Consider the following 17,293-nt stretch of genomic DNA (forward strand, 5'->3'; position numbering starts at 1 on the left):
TTAATTAGCTAAAAATAGAAAGCAAGGTTACTCTTTCTCATTCAAGCATTTGAACAGAAGTGTCCTTAGTATTTAGGATTATATTTTTGAAAGCATTCCCAGGTAGCTTCCAAAGTCTCCTCTTCTTTTGATGTTTAATTATATGGTAAAGCTGGTTATTACTTGACCTTCACAGATTTAGAAATACTCAACGTGAATGGAGGATAGCAAGGAAAGCAAACTCCCATGGAACTGTTCTAAAGTCCTCAATGTGTCCAGTGTGATACCTGTAGGGTGTCTCTTTTTGGAGGAGTTGGGATCTGGGAATTTTTATAAGATACAACTTTCTTTGGCATAACTTTTCTATCTGGTTTTCCAGCCAGGTTTCCATGAGGTTAATTGTGGCTTGGTTTTTCCAGTTTGCCTGCCATTTTTAATATTGTCCCTGCCAATATTACTGTATAGAGATGATTAGAGGAAGAGGCAAGTGGGACAAATACAATAGAAAATCTTTTGGGATGAACTAGAAAACTGTACTTAATTTTAAGGATATTTGTGAGAATAGACCAAATTTTAGTGCAACAAATATATCACTGGGAAGTAAGATGTACACTAACTAGGGTTGTGGTGCCACCAAGACTGGCTTCTGACTTGTGGGTTAGGACTGGCATTTTCGTAGAGGAATCAACCAATACAATAGAAAATCTTTTGGGATGAACTAGAAAACTATACTTAATTTTAAGGATATTTATGAGAATAGACCAAATTTTAGTGTAACAAATGTATCACTGGGAAGTAAGATGTACACTAACTAGGGTTGTGGTGCCACCAAGACTGGCTTCTGACTTGTGGGTTTGGACTGGCATTTTCGTAGAGGAATCAACCTTGATTTTAAGGTCTGGTCCTTAGATTTATGTCAGAAAATCTGGTTAGGTCATCTTATTAAGATTGTCAGTAATCAGAGGTAGATTCAATCAATTAATGTAATCAAACTCTCAGATATATTTAGGAAGAGTTCATTTCTAATTTTTTAAATTGAATTTTTGGGGTGACATTGGTTATCGTAATTATATGTTTCAGGTGCTCAATTCTACAGCACAGTTCTATACACTGTATTTATTATGTGTTCACACACCCAAGTCATCTTCATCCATCACCATTTATCCCTCCACATACCTTCCTAATTTTTTTATTGACTAATTTGAGAGAGAGAGAAACACTGATTTGTTATTTCACTTAGTTGTGCATTCATTGGTTACTTCTTGTATGTGCCTTGACCAGTGATCCGATTGTCTAACCAACTGAGCTACTTAGCTAGGGCTGTAATTTTATAACAAAGTATTTTTTACTCTGAAAGATTCAGAATTCCCAAATCAGCATAAATAATATATTTTCTTTCTATAGGCTGATCTACATAGAAAGCCAAGTTAAAATGACAAGCTTCCCTCATGAGCATGAAATCAAGACAAGAGGAATTTGTTTGTATGAATCACAATAGGGAGGCTCAGGAAACAGGGACTGGACAGTGTTTGAATGGGCATTGCTGACTTTTGTTTCTTTGGGATTCTTTCTTTTCTCATGTTCTATACCACTAAGTCTAGGTTCTAGACATTGTATGGTGTCAGGAATGGGGGTGGTGCACAAGAGTAGAAGTGTGGCGACACCCATATGCTGTGTTATTGATGCAGCAGCCTGCAGTGTGAGCAGGTCCACTCCCAGGAGCTGATATTTGATATTTATTTAGGCAGATAAACCATTGTTTCAAAATAGGAGCCATTGCACTAGGCTGACCTTTCCTTGTCTATTTTAGTCATTAAGTGATGTCCCTTAAGTCCTGTTATGATCAGATTTGGAACTTTTTTACCCTGTTGATAGTTCATGCCTTGGTAAACATTTATTTGTTGTCTTTAATCCTTATGTATACACACATATCATCATCATCTTTTTAGTTGATCTTCCTGTTGTATCACTGCCCCCTTGATCAAAGAATTATTTTTCTTGTTCTTTTGGACATTCTTTCTTTGTTTACCTTTTTTTAAAGCACAGTGATCAGCACTACATATAATAGTTGTGGGTATTCAGTGTTATTTGGGGGAACTGGGAATATTTTTGTATCTGTGTCTAGTATTTTGAGGCTGAATTATGGTATAGAGTCATATTCGCCTCAAGTTCATTCTACAATATATTGTCAGGACAGAAAAATTTTCACATAAACTGTTGAATCATAGTTTTTGGTATTAGTTTTACACACACACACAATCTATCTCTGTGTTCTTATATATTTTTCATTTGTATTTTTGTATCTGTTTATAACAGATAACAAATTTTATTCTGAACCTGTCTTAAAAATAATCAGTTGTTATGTTTGTTTACCTTCAGTATTGTTTGATTTTTATATTTTGGTATAAGTAAAGTAACATTGATAGCAGTGGTATTCAGAGAGCAGATTTCAATCACTACATCCAGCTGTGCTTTCTCTTATAAAGGTTGTTACATTTATTTAATGTTATTCTAGGTCAGATTGAATATTTGTTTCAGGATAGTTTGTTCATTTTACCTCAGTCGACACCCTCATATCTTGTTTGCACCTATATAATAATCTGTATTTCATGAATAATGAAAATGTTATTTTGTAGTGAGATAACTTTTGTTATATAGAGATATAACAAAGTTTTCCTACTAGTAAAGTACTAGAATCAAGTTGAATTGACTCAACTAAGTTATATCTGGGTTTCCATTTTTACCTGGGGTATATTAGAGACTGAATAAGTTACCTGTTTGTTTTCATTTGTGATTGCATAAGTGGGCATCTTTTATTACATCTATGGTTAAGTACTTCTATACAGTTAACTGAAGAATTATAGTTCATATAGCACTCTCTAGGTGGAAGGCACTGTTTTAAGTCATATTTATATGTGTATATGAGATATATATTTTTTTAGTTCATCTTCGTGCCATATTATGTAAATATATATGTGAGAATGATGAAGTTTACCTCTTGTAGATGAAGGTACTGGAAGGTACAGACAGGTTAAGTGACTCGCCAGTCACACAGCTAGTAAGCATACTATATTTTGGATTCAAACCAAGAACAGTTTGTTTCAGTGTCTGTGCTTTTACCTGCTCTGCAATCCTGCCTCTGAAGATCTAAACTGGTTGTTTTATTTTATAATCATCATCATGATTACAATTGTTCCACTGGGATTTTACTAGTTCCTTATCTGAAGATTTTACTGTTGGTCATAGTTTTATTATGATTTATGTTGGTATAATTTTTTTAAGTCATTCTATTTGGGATTCAGATTCCTTATAAATCTGTGGGGTTTTTTTCATTAATTATTGAATGTTTATAGCAGTTATTTTTTGATTTATTGCTTTTGTTCACTTTTTTGTCTGTTTTTCTCCTGAAAATCTTAGCAAATGGATATTAGACTGTCTCATTTTATTGTCCAGATCACTAATTGTTTTTTCTGTATTTTCCTTTTTTCTTCCTTTATAATACATTCTGTATAACATATAGATGCAGTCCACATAATTTTCTAATTCCATTGACATTTTTCTGTCTATATTTCAGTGTCCAAATTCTTTCTTCTTTTGGTTAATCTGCTGGCAAACTGAATGTTAAATTTTGGGTGTTTTAAAAAAAATTTTTTTTAAGTTTAGTTGATTTTATTTAAATTTTCTTACCTCATACCTTTCTGTTGGATTTTGTTCAAATTTTCAGGTATCTTTTTATAGTTTGCTGCTTCATACAAATACTTTCACATATTTTTTATTTATCTCTTGTACCTAAAAGCTATGTTGCTTCTGTTTATTTTGTCTCAGTGTATGTATCACTTATATGAAGATCAAAAACATAGTCAATGAAAGAAACCAGACACATAGCTAAAACACATACTGTATAATGTTATTTATATGAAAAACTGGACAAAACTGATCCAACGGTGATTCAAAAAGTGATTATCTCTGAGGGAAGGATGATAAAAATATTCTAAAGGTTTTTTTGAGGTGATAGTTACAAGGGTATATATATTTAACAAATATGGACCTAATTCTTAGGAACTTTGTGCTATATTGTAGGCTATATCCCAACTAAAAATTTTTCCAAATGTTTGTCATTACTGTCAAAACTTTTGTTATTCCCAGATTTGTTATTTTATACTTTCTATGACTTCAGTTTAGCCTAGAACTTTTTCATAAGAAATATACAATTCAGAGGTGAATTCCTGGGGACGAGAAATAGAGTAAGTGTCACCATCCCCATAGTCATAAATGTTTGGAGTATTCTTCAGAGTCAAAGAATCAAGCATATTTCTCTCATACTTGACCTAATAGCCACTTAATTTTACATACATTTATGATGTTAATTTAATTTACATTGATATAAATGTACAATTGATTTAACTTTAGAGAGAAAAAATGCATAATAAAATATTACATAAGTTGACCCCAAGCTTTATAACATTTGGAACTGGGGCCTAATGATCTTTTAATAACTTGTTGTTGTTTGTTTTTAATTAGGAGCCCATGAAGTCCAGAGCGCCACAGCTGCATTTGGAATACAGATTCTACAAGCAGTTAGGGTCTGGAGGTAAAGTCAATATTAATGGTAAAATTTGTAATGGATTGTCAAAACTCTTTGGTTTCAAAGAATAGTATTTAAGTTTAAAGTGAATTGCTTCTTAAGGTTATACTTGCTAGACATTTTCTTACTAGAGTCTTAATATTCCCTTTTTATTTTAAAAAAGGACAATTTTGAAACTTTTTGTGTTGGCACCAGTATGAGCAAGGGACATTATGAAAAAATTTAATTTGAGAATGTGAGATGCATATAGCTTCCATATTTTTGGTCATTGAAATGACTTTTGACATTGTTGGTATATTGAAAAATGGCTCCATAAAAGATACCCATATCATAATCCCTGGAAACTCTACATGTTACTTTAGAGCAAAGACTTAGCAGGTTTTATTAAGGATCTTGAGATGGGATATTATTCTGGATTATCTGGTGACCCCTGCATGTAATAACAAATGTCCTGTCAAAAAGAGGCAGAGGGACATTTTACATACAGAGAAGAGAAGGCAGCGGGGCTACAGAGGGAGAAATTGGAGTGATATAGCTTTAAGCCAAGAAATGCTGGTAGCTACTAGAAAAAGCTTCTAGATTCTCTGTTATAACCTCCAAAGGGAGTGTGACTCTGCCCACACCTTGATTCAACCTAGTAAAACTGATTTTAGATTTGTGGCCTCCAAAACTGTGAGAAAATAAATTGTTGTTTTGAGCCGCAGGTGTGTGGTAATTACAGTGCTGCAGGAAACTAATACGGGTATATTTTTATATAAACTCTAAATCTAAGTGAGTATGAATATATTGTGCCACTGGAAAAGACTAATGAGAAAATTTCCTATTTTATGTTGCATTTCCTTTATGTTAAAGTTTCTCACAGCACTACTTATTCTGTTTACTCCTATTCTTCCAACTTTAATAATTTTATAGGTATGGTTTTTTACTAGGTAGGGATATTTTGTTTCCTGAGATTTATATAATAAAATGAAATTTTTTTCATTTGTCTTTTTGTAAGTGCATGTTTACATTCTAGTTGGTATAGATGTCAGTGTCTTAATTCATTATCAGTTTTGCATTCTTCTTTTCTAACAGTGTACTTTCCAAATGAGTAGTCAGTATGGGGCCAGTAAGCTGATATTTTGTGTATTAATGTTTTCATCATTATAAGCTTCTTATAATGCAGATAGGCCTTCAGGAGTTATGAAAATGATCAGTGACAATGGAGATTTAAAGGATGGGGGATAAAACTAGTTATATGTGAAACCATATATATTAGGACTAGCAAGTGACAGAAAGCTCTAAAAAGCTAGGTGAAAAAAACTGTTTATTCACTCATGTATTAGAAATTTAGGGAAAAGACCTATATATCAGGCATTGTTGTATCCAGGACTTCAAATGCTGTCATCAGGACAATCTTAAATTTGTCACTGTGTTCTGCTTTGTGTGTGTATGTGTGTGGAAGTTTCATTCTCTGATAAGCCTTTTTATGAGAGGTGGTTACTAATAGCTTAGCAATTATAAAAACACCTCTTTCCTAAACTATCCAGCAAAAATTCTAGGACTGAATCTTACTTCTGTGCCCAGGCCTTTTATTGATTTAATTTTTTTTTTTTTTTTTTTTTTTTTTTTTTTTTTGTATTTTTCTGAAGCTGGAAACTGGGAGAGACAGTCAGACAGACTCCCGCATGCGCTGACCGGGATTCACCCGGCACGCCCACCAGGGGCGATGCTCTGCCCACCAGGGGGCGATGCTCTGCCCCTCCTGGGCGTCGCTCTGTCGCGACCAGAGCCACTCTAGCGCCTGGGGCAGAGGCCAAAGAGCCATCCCCAGCGCTTGGGCCATCTTTGTCCAATGGAGCCTTGGCTGCGGGAGGGGAAGAGAGAGACAGAGAGGAAGGAAGGGGTGGGTGGTGGTGGTGGAGAAGCAGATGGGCGCTTCTCCTGTGTGCCCTGGCCAGGAATCGAACCGGGACTCCTGCACGCCAGGCCAACGCTCTACCGCTGAGCCAACCGGCCAGGGCCCTTTTATTGATTTAATCACTATGAATTTGTCAACATAAAAAACTTCCAAACCTGTAAGAATTTTTAATGAATTTATTTGAACCAAACTGTCAACAACTGCTGGTAAGCAAAGTCTCAACGGATAAAGTGCTGTGGAAAATGGCAGTTTTACCACTTATTTTATATATCAGAATCAAAGACAAAGGCATGAGGGGGTGGGGAGAGGAGGGGAAGGGGTTACATGAAATTGATTGGTAATAGATTTTGGGGGCGGAGAAAGTAAAGTGGGGTAAAAGGGAATCTCTGGGATTGGATAAAAAAGTAAAAATGTCTCTATTGAAACATCTTTTACATAGGCAGGAGTTAAGATGGTTAACAGTTAACAATTTAACATGATAACAATAACAGTGAGGAGGTTTATTAGTTCCTTCTCTGGTGGGATGCCTGCCCTGAGGGGGGCAGGAAAAGAAGATTACAAGGCATGTTATCAGGTATGTTATTGTAGATGCAAAAGACAACAGACAGGCTTGATTAAGGCAAGCATTGACTTTTGCTAGAGAAAAATACCTCTCCCAGTACATGTCTACCCACCATGAAATGCTTTTAGTTAGAAAGTTTTAATTTCAGACCATCTTGTGTGGTCTGCAAGGCCACCATGCAGACTTTCCCTGAGCTTGTCAGGTTCAGCATGTGACTCCTTTTTCATCCACAAATTTGCCCAGGTTTAGATTCTGGGCTTATTCCAAGGAGTACCTGAAACTCAGGGACTGAAAATTGAGAGAGGTACTTGCCTAATAGGAAATTGAGGTATTATTGGAAGAGGGAGATTGGATTCTGGGATATATTAATTGGATAAGAGTGAATACATCAGTTTAGATTAGAACGTAGAGAGTCATTGAATTGAATTTCAAAGGTGTACTTTTTTAACATTAAAAATTATGTCAGAAATAGTAATCAAAATTAAACATATTTTTTAATACCTAAATGCCATAGAGATGCAGTGTTGCGCAACTCCAGGGACCACCATTTACAGCAGGGGTCCCCAAACTATGGCCTGTGGGCCACATGCGGCCCCCTGAGGCCATTTATCCGGCCCCCACTGCACTGCACTTCTGGAAGGGACACCTCTTTCATTGGTGGTCAGTGAGAGGAGCGTAGTTCCCACTGAAATACTGGTCAGTTTGTTGATTTAAATTTACTTGTTCTTTATTTTAAATGTTATATTTGTTCCTGTTTTGTTTTTTTTACTTTAAAATAAGATATGTGCAGTGTGCATAGGGATTTGTTCATAGTTTTTTTTATAGTCCGGCCCTCCAATGGTCTGAGGGACAGTGAACTGGCCCCCTGTTTAAAAAGTTTGAGGACCCCTGATTTACAGGGTAGTCTATATATATATACAAGGGTACTACTCCCTGAGCTCCTAGATTAAAATATGAATGGTATTGCCTGAAGGGGTGTCTTTGTGGTGACTCAGAAACATTGGCAAGTGTGGATATTGTTAAGTATTTCACATGTATCATGTGAAATTTCATTACTTATTAGTGTTGTTATCAATAACATTTTGAGTACCCTTATGAACTTTGTGGAAAAACTAGAGTTTATATGCGGAAAGACTGCTGACTAAAATAATCTGATTTTGAAATTGATATTTAAAAGGATTATATTTTCAGACTGCTCTTGGTCATAAATGGGCCGTTCAAGGTAATTTAACCTTCTATTCTTTTTATTGTGTTTTAAGTATTAATTAAGTAGCAACTTACCTGTTATGTTCTCCTTAGAAACAGAGATTTACTCAATATCAAAAATATATAACAAATTCATAAAACTCAACAGCAAAAATACAAACAATCCAATTCAGAAATGGGCAAAGGACTTGAGTAGACATTGCTCCAGAGAAGACATACAGATGGTTAATAAGCACTTGAAAAGATGCTCAGTATCACTGATCATTAAGGAAATGTAAATCAAAGCTACAAAAAAATGTACTTCACATCTATTGAAATCACTGTTAACAAACAAGAAACAAACCAGAAACCAGTTAACAGTTGAATGTGCAAAATTGGAATCAGGTGCATTGCTGGTGGGATTGTAAAGTGGTAGAGCTGCTGTGGAGTACAGTGTAACTGTTTCTCAGAAGTTTATAGAATTAATATTTGATCCAGCAATTTCATTTCTGGTCATATACAGAAAATAATTGAAAGCAGGGACTCGAGCAGATATTTGTACATTCATGTTCATAGCTGCATTATTTGCAATAGCTAAAATGTAGAAACAAACCAGTTATCCATGGATGGATGAATGAATAAACACAATATAGTATATATTTAATGGAATATTATTCAGCCGTAAAAAGAAAGGAAGTTCTGATACATAGTACAATATAAATGAACCTTGAGGACATTGTGCTAAATGAAATAAGCTAGTCACAAAAGGACAAATTCTCTGTCATTTAACTTATTTCAGGTACCCCAAATAGTCAGATTCATAGAGATAGAAAGCAGGATGGTGTTTGCCAGGGATTGAGGGAAGAGGTAAATGGGAAATATTGTTTAATGTGGTGGATAATGGTGATGGTTGTACAACAGTGTCAATATACCTAATTTCACTGAACTGTGCAGCTAAAAATGGTTAAAGTGATAATTTTATATTTATAATGTATCTTTTACCACAATGAAAACAAATTAAAAATAGATTTATTTTTAATTATTGAATGAGATATTTTTGAAAAAAATACACAATTTATCTAGTTCTACCTGTGTGGGTTTTGATCCTCCTAAAAGTCCAAATGTCTCTCTCTTTCTTTTGACTCCCCTAACAAATATCCCTCTTTTTTTTATTTTATTCACTGAAACTGTTATATACTTACAGTAGGGTAATATAGCTTACTGTAGTATGAATATGGGAGTCTGGCTCTTTATATTGCTTACCTTACCATAGAATTGGAATATTGTTTTATACCATTATCATTTCTGTGACACCAAAAAAAATTTAATGTATTGACTAGTCTTGTCATATCCAGTCAACATTTATTGAGTAAAATGATGATCTAGATTTAGGAGTTATCAGCATATAGGTGGTTTTTCAAGCTGAAGGGGAGTGGATGAGATCTCCCAAGGGAAATAATATGAGAATGACAAGAGAAGAGGAACAGGCAGGACTATGCTGACCACTGCATTGGGTAAAAAAGAATTTGTCATTAACAAAAATCGTAACAGCGGTAGCTTAAACAAGTACTAAAGGGATGTTATGTGAGGACGAATAAACAAGTAGGTCTGGAGGACGAATAAACAAGTAGGTCTGAAGTGGACAAGGTAAGGTTGTTGAGATTACGACTCAAAAGTATGGGATTAGGCTCTAATTTACCGCTTTTATTTTTAGTATGTGGCTTTCATCATTATGATCCTGGATATTTTTTACCAAGAGGAAGAGAGGAAAGGGTGAAATTACTGTCTATATGAAGATAACTTCCACTTCTTTATCTCCTATCTTCATTCTTAAATCTAGTTATATGTGTATGTCCCTCCTGGAATCAGAAATTCTAATACACCTAGATTATGTTCCCTATCATCTTTTCCATTGTTCTTCTCTCTTCCAAAAGGCCTGTTTTCTCTTCTGGATTATCTCATTCCATTAGTGACACACCAATTAAAGCTGAAAATGTTCATCACTTTTGATTTTGGCCTTTTGGGGTAATCAGAAAATTCTGTCAGCTTTGTCTTTTCTACCAGTTTCTTTGATAATTTTCTTTGAATTTGGCTTCCTGCTGTGCATCTCATCTTCTTCTCGCATTAGATTCCTCACAGAGGGTTACCATTTATTATAAAGTCCAAATTTCTTTTCTTTCTACTGATGCACTTTTTAGTTGCACTAAACTTACTATTCCTTGAATAGACCATATTATTTTCACATCTGTTTTCTTTTTTCTGGAATGTCTTTCTTTTTCAGTGAATTCCTTCTTTCTTCAGGCTCCAGCTAAATGTCACCTCTTTTGCAATGCATTTCCTGACATCTGTTTTTCTCTCTCCAAAGAAGCTTCTTTGACATGAAATAATTTTAAATTTATCTTTATTTTTATTATATCATATTATTATTTGATTATGTCTGTCTCTTCCACTAAAATTAGAACTATTTGAGGGCAGTGAAATAATATACTTACCTTTCTATCCTTGAAACTGAGAACAATTGATAAAATTGTAGGTCCTTGGTAAATGATGAAATGATAAATTCTTAAATAAGAATAATAGACAGTTTTATTAGTTGCAAAGTTGTGATGCAAAATCTCCAAAAAAATTTTTTTTAAATAGATTTTTATTAATGGTAATGGGATGACATTAATAAATCAGGGTACATATATTCAAAGAAAACATGTCTAGGTTATTTTGTCATTAAATTATGTTGCATACCCCTCGCCCAAAGTCAGATTGTCCTCCGCCACCCTCTATCTAGTTCTCTGTGCCCCTCCCCCTCCCCCTAACTCTCTCCCTTCCTCCCTCCCCCCACCCCTGGTAACCACCACACTCTTGTCCATGTCTCTTTGTCTCGTTTTTATGTTCCACCAATGTATGGAATCATGTAGTTCTTGTTTTTTTCTGATTTACTTATTTCACTCCGTATAATGTTATCAAGTTCCCACCATTTTGCTGTAAATGATCTGATGTCATCATTTCTTATGGCTGAGTAGTATTCCATAGTGTATATGTGCCACATCTTCTTTATCCAGTCTTCTATTGAAGGGCTTTTTGGTTGTTTCCATGTCTTGGCCACTGTGAACAGTGCTGCAATGAACATGGGGCTACATGTGTCTTCACGTATCAATGTTTCTGAGGTTTTGGGGTATATACCCAGTAGAGGGATTGCTGGGTCATAAGGTAGTTCTATTTGCAGTTTTTTGAGGAACCACCATACTTTCCTCCATAATGGTTGTACTACTTTACAGTCCCACCAACAGTGAATGAGGGTTCCTTTTTCTCCACAGCCTCTCCAACATTTGCTATTACCCGTCTTGTTGATAATAGCTAATCTAACAGGAGTGAGGTGGTATCTCATTGTAGTTTTGATTTGCATTTCTCTAATAACTAATGAAGCTGAGCATCTTTTCATATATCTGTTGGCCATTTGTATCTCTTCCTGGGAGAAGTGTCTGTTCATGTCCTCTTCCCATTTTTTTATTGGATTGTTTGTTTGTTGTTGAGTTTTATGAGTTCTTTGTATATTTTGGATATTAGGCCCTTATCTGAGCTGTCGTTTGAAAATATCAGTTCCCATATAGTTGGCTGTCTCTTTATTTTGATATCAGTTTTGCTGAGCAAAAACTTTTAATTCTGATGTAGTCCCATTCATTTATCTTTGCCTTCACTTCTCTTGCCATTGGAGTCAAGTTCATAAAATGTTCTACAAAAGTCCATAGCCTTTCTATATGCCAACAATGAAATATTAGAAAACGAACTCAAAAAAATAATCCCCTTCACAATTGCAACAAAAAAAATAAAATACCTAGGAATAAACATAACAAAGAACGTAAAGGACCTTTATAATGAAAATTACAAAGCATTGTTAAGGGAAATCGAAAAAGATACAATGAGATGGAAAAATATTCCTTGTTCTTGGATAGGAAGAATAAATATAATCAAAATGGCCATATTACCCAAAGCAATATACAAATTTAATGCAATTCCCATCAAAATTCCTATGAGATTTTTTAAAGAAATGGGACAAAAAATCATCAGATTTATATGGAACTATAAAAAACCCCGAATAGCCAAAACAATCCTAAGGAAAAAGAATGAAGCTGGGGCATTACAATACCTGACTTTAAACTATATTATAGGGCCACGATAATCAAAACAGCATGGTATTGGCAGAAAAATAGACACTCAGACCAATGGAACAGAATAGAAAGCCCAGAAATAAAACCACATATATATGGTCAAATAATCTTTGATAAAGGGCCCAACAACACACAATGGAGAAAAGAAAGCCTCTTCAACAAATGGTGTTGGGAAAACTGGAAAGCCACATGCAAAAGAATGAAACTCTACTACAGCCTGTCCCCGTGTACTAAAATTAATTCAAAATGGATCAAAGACCTAAATATAAGACCTGAAACAATAAAGTACATAGAAGAAGACATAGGTACTAAAATCATGGACCTGGGTTTTAAAGAACATTTTATGAACTTGACTCCAATGGCAAAATTTTCTATAGCTTTTTAACCTCTGTGATTGTATATTTAAAGTTTGATATTTTAATATTTTACAAAATTGTTATTAAATATTTAGTTTATATCTGACAAAGAAGCAGTCATACAATTTCAAAAAAATTTATTCAATTAATTTTATTTTTCTTATAGTGTGATTAGGTAAATTTAGCTTCTTATTTTAGAGATCTAGAGCTAGAAGGAAAAATCCAGCAATATTTTTGAAATTAATGGAAATGTTGAAGCAAGGAGATATGCAAATGGTTATTTAATTAACTAAACTGTACAATTCAGTCCTCTAAAAATAATAACTTTCCAGAGTAGCATAAGGTTTTAATTAGTAGAATCAGTTTTATTTTTTGACTTGAACTTGATGAAAACCTTAATTATTGTGGATACTTTATGAAAATGCTTGGATCATATTTGGAAATACATAGGGAAACTTTCTTTGAAGATCTATGATTCTGAGTGATGCTTCTTTATATTAAATAATTTTCTTGACGTCGGATGGTTTTTAACTAGGTGATACAGAGGGGGCGGGGGGACTTTGCAGTTATTTAGTTCTTGGAATTTCTTTATCAAGTTGATATCTTTATCACAGAAAATAAAATCACTTTTTCTCTCATAAATTATTGTTTATCAAAGGAAGTAAGATAATCTTTTCTGTTGTAAATTACTGTTCATGGCAAATCTGGAACCATAGAAACAATATTAAATATACTATCTGAGACCATGCATATTTTAAATCATTGTTTCTCAAATGAGTGGCTTGACTTTTTTATGTCCCCTGAACTGTGATGTTCTAAACAATATGTAATTTGATAGTAGTGTCAGTGGTTGTTTCTAAAATTATACTTCTGTATAATATTGCCTTCTAAGAGCTGTTAAAAGAGCTTCTCATTCGTCTCTATAATACTGAGTTCTCTGCTTGCTTTGGTTGTGCCATGTTAAAAGGTTTTATATGTTTCCTGTGTGTTTTGCTCTGGTTTATGGATGTCATTATTTTCCCATTTTTTCATTATTATTTAGCTCTGTCTGCTAATGAGTGTTGATAATTCCTAATGGATGGAAATTTTATCATTTATTGTTGAGAAAGTTTGTGTGTAATATATAGTATTAGCCTTCTAAACATTGGTGTAACATTCAGTAATAATTAAAATTCCTTTTATTCACTGAGTTGCCCGTAATCAGATCATGTAAAAAAAATTAAAGAAATTCTCCTTTTTTTATGGAGAAATGTCTGTTTGAGAAAACTCAAAAAAAATATTGTAAAATCCATGAATAAACTAATTAGAATATTACCTACTGTATTTTGGTATCAACAAAAATGAAGAATACTATGTGGATAGGTGATTAGTGCAGACTTAATCTCAGCCAAGATAAACAACAGTTTATGGAGCAGAGTATTAGACTTCCTTTTGTGTCTTAGCTTAATTGCTTTTAGGAGTCATCTTAAGTATATGTAATTTTTCTAATTCGTTATAGGGGACTCTTCTATAAGAGAATTTCTGTAAGTTATGCGTTAAACTTTTTCTAATTTATATGTAAACATAGTGCATTGGTACTAGTAGAAAAAAGTTACAGTATATGGAGAATGTGTACATATAAAGAACGCGATGCTCTGTTTTTTAAATAAAAACATTTGGTTTATATGGTGCAGGTATTAGGATAGTTGTATCTTATGTAGTGATTATAGTATTTTTAGTGATTATTAATCACATAAGAATTTTAAACAAAAAAACCTCATACTTTTTGAATAGGGTATGACTAAATGGAGATGAGGATTAAATTTTTTTAAATATAGCTCCATTTTTATAATTTTCTGTTTAACAGTAAAAGCTAGAAAACAAAAAGCCATGAAGAACAACAGCATGTTGGTTTTATTTTTCATTTTTAGTATTGATTTAAATATACTGGTACAAAAATTAGAGGATATTTCAAAATGAATATGAAGCAATAAAATATTTCCTAATTTTTGTGAGCAGCGTAGAAAGTAGCACATTATGGGAAGAAAAGGTTTGTAAACTTGAAGTTTGGAGTTAAAAATCATAGGATCCACTCTTTTCTTAATTATTTAGGCACAAAGAGGATATTAACTAAATAATGAATAATGGTATAATACTTGATATTCATTGAATATTCATTATAATAAGTACTTGTGATGTTATTTTTTAATGTTCTTTAAAATTTAGAATAATCTATAAGTGTATAAATCAAATTAACACAGAAAGGACTATTGCTTTTTTATAGTGGGGTGACTTTTTTCCTTTTATTTGGGGTTAACTGGTAGAATTTTACTACTAAATGTGGGTGCTGTGATATTTTAATGAAATAGTTGTTGCCAAGCCCGGAACTTATTGCACCTATTTGTTCATATCAAAGCTTACTATTCAGCTAGGACAACAATTCTCAAATTTTTGGTTCTCAGGGTCGTTTTATACTCTTAAAACTTTCTGAGGATCAGAGAGAACTTTTCTCATTGTGGGTTATAGCTATTGATAGTTATCATTTGATAACTTAAAACAGCTAAATTCTTATATCTTCTTCTGCATTCAGTTCATTGACAAATCCTGTCGTGTAGCCTCTGGAGAACTTGACTATTCAGTAATGAGAGAACAGAGTGAAAAGTTAAATAGCATTTTGGTGTTATTATAAAAATAATTTGATGTCACTGACCTCCTGAAAGGATCTTATGGACCATCCACCCCTGTCCTCAAGCATCTCCAGACCATATGTTGAGAACTGCTGAGCCAGGAGTATCAGCATTTGTGCTAAAGGTTAAGAATGCCTTAAAGTAAAACTGCCCTGGAAAAGAACATAGCTTATGTGATAATTTTGTACTTACTATTTGTAATCAGATTTTAGGTTTTCCTAACCCGATCTGTAAAGTTCCTAACAAGAATATTGATTCTTTTGTTCTAATCTCTCCTACATGAATATTGCTGAGCTGGAAATGGAAAGAAACATCACGATATTATTTCTTTTAATGATATGCTTAACTCTCGTCTACTTATAAAGAACTGATGTACTTCCATACCTGGCACAAAGTACTAAGTACTCTTTACGAGTGTTAGACCTCCTAATGTTGTTTTGTCACTTAAATGGAATGCTGAAATATAAAAATAATGTTAAGTAAAATTAATTTGGGTAGCATAAGTGTAAGATTGTATTTACAAATAATATGTGAGTTCTGTATTCTTCCCCATCCTTAAGTTTTGCTTGGGAAAAAAAAGATATACTTTATGTCTTGAACATTAGGAATGCTAATAAGCATCCCTGAAAAATACTGATGTTGGAAATTATCAGAACTTTGATGAATTCACAATGGGTGGCTTTTTATAGTAGTTTCAAAAATAATTTTAGAACAATAGTAATTGGGTGGAGTAAAAGTTTATAGCTGAAAATTCACTAGATATAAGAACAAATACAAAAACTTGCTTTTGCCCATGAATTGGATTGCATCCATGCAGTTCAGTAGCCAAACACTTCGACCAAGAGACATAGCAGGCCCTGGCTGGTTTGCTCAGTGGTAGAGCGTCGGCCTGGCATGCAGGAGTCCCGGGTTTGATTCCCAGCCAGGGCACACAGGAGAAGCGCCCACCTGCTTCTCCACCCCTTCCCCTTTCCTTCCTCTCTGTCTCTTTCTTCGCCTCCTGCAGCCAAGGCTCCATTGGAGCAGAGTTGGCCTGGGCACTGAGGATGGCTCCATGGCCTCTGCCTCAGGCGCTAGAATGGTCCTGGTTGCAACAGAGCAGCGCCCCAGATGAGCAGAGCATCACCCCCTGGTGGGCATGCCCTGGTGGATCCCGGTCGGGCGCATTTAGGAGTCTGTCTGACTGCCTCCCCGTTTCCAACTTCAGAAAAAAAAAAAAAAGACATAGCTGGTAACTTAACATCCTTCATTACTCTTCTAAGCCTTCTTTCTGAGCCTTTCTCTACTTTATAACCCTCTTTTCCTTCACCTCTCCCACTTCTAAAAACTCTCTTCCTTGTGGTCATGACTACCATGTTTATATTGCTGTGGTTGTTTTCTTTTGTTCTTGCTTAGCAAACATATGTACCAGCTACTGTTTGGTAGCTGGCAAACTTTTCTAATTCTTAACAATTTAATTGGTTTGCTCAGGGTCAGAAAACTACCCACACCTGTCCTTGTAAGTGAACTCCTAGCTTAGTTTTTACAGAGTTTGCTTTACGTTCTTGATTTTAAAAATTTATAACTCTTGATTTTATATATCAATGACATAAAATTTGTGTAGAAAAACATTAATAGTTACCTAGAATTCATTGACTCACAAAACAGTATGTACGTCAAGGAGTCATTCAGGGTTAGGCCATCTTTTTTTTTTTTCAGTAAAGATTGATACTGAATCATGTTTTAAGGTAAAATTATTTTTCATTATAAAGCTGAGGTATTTTTATTCATATTGGAGACTAAATGTCTATTGAATTTACTGACTGAAATGTAATGCTGTTTGTGGAATTTAGCCATCTTGGATAAAGTAGAGATACATAATTTTGAGATACTTTGAAACCATTAAAGAAAGGAAATT

At 34.1% G+C, this 17,293-nt stretch overlaps 1 protein-coding gene across 9 annotated transcripts in view; it reads left to right on the forward strand.

Annotated features, from left to right (window-relative positions):
* Positions 1 to 17,293, forward strand: part of CSNK1G3 (casein kinase 1 gamma 3) — a 106,449-nt gene that overhangs the window by 41,651 nt on the left and 47,505 nt on the right. For all 9 annotated transcript variants that reach the window (XM_066274202.1, XM_066274205.1, XM_066274204.1 and 6 more), the window contains exon 4: positions 4,501 to 4,570. In XM_066274202.1, the coding sequence (XP_066130299.1) occupies positions 4,501 to 4,570 (70 nt within the window). The remainder of the gene's footprint in view (positions 1 to 4,500; positions 4,571 to 17,293) is intronic.

The sequence above is a fragment of the Saccopteryx bilineata genome, chromosome 4 (assembly GCF_036850765.1).
Source record: "Saccopteryx bilineata isolate mSacBil1 chromosome 4, mSacBil1_pri_phased_curated, whole genome shotgun sequence".
NCBI lineage: Eukaryota > Metazoa > Chordata > Mammalia > Chiroptera > Emballonuridae > Saccopteryx > Saccopteryx bilineata.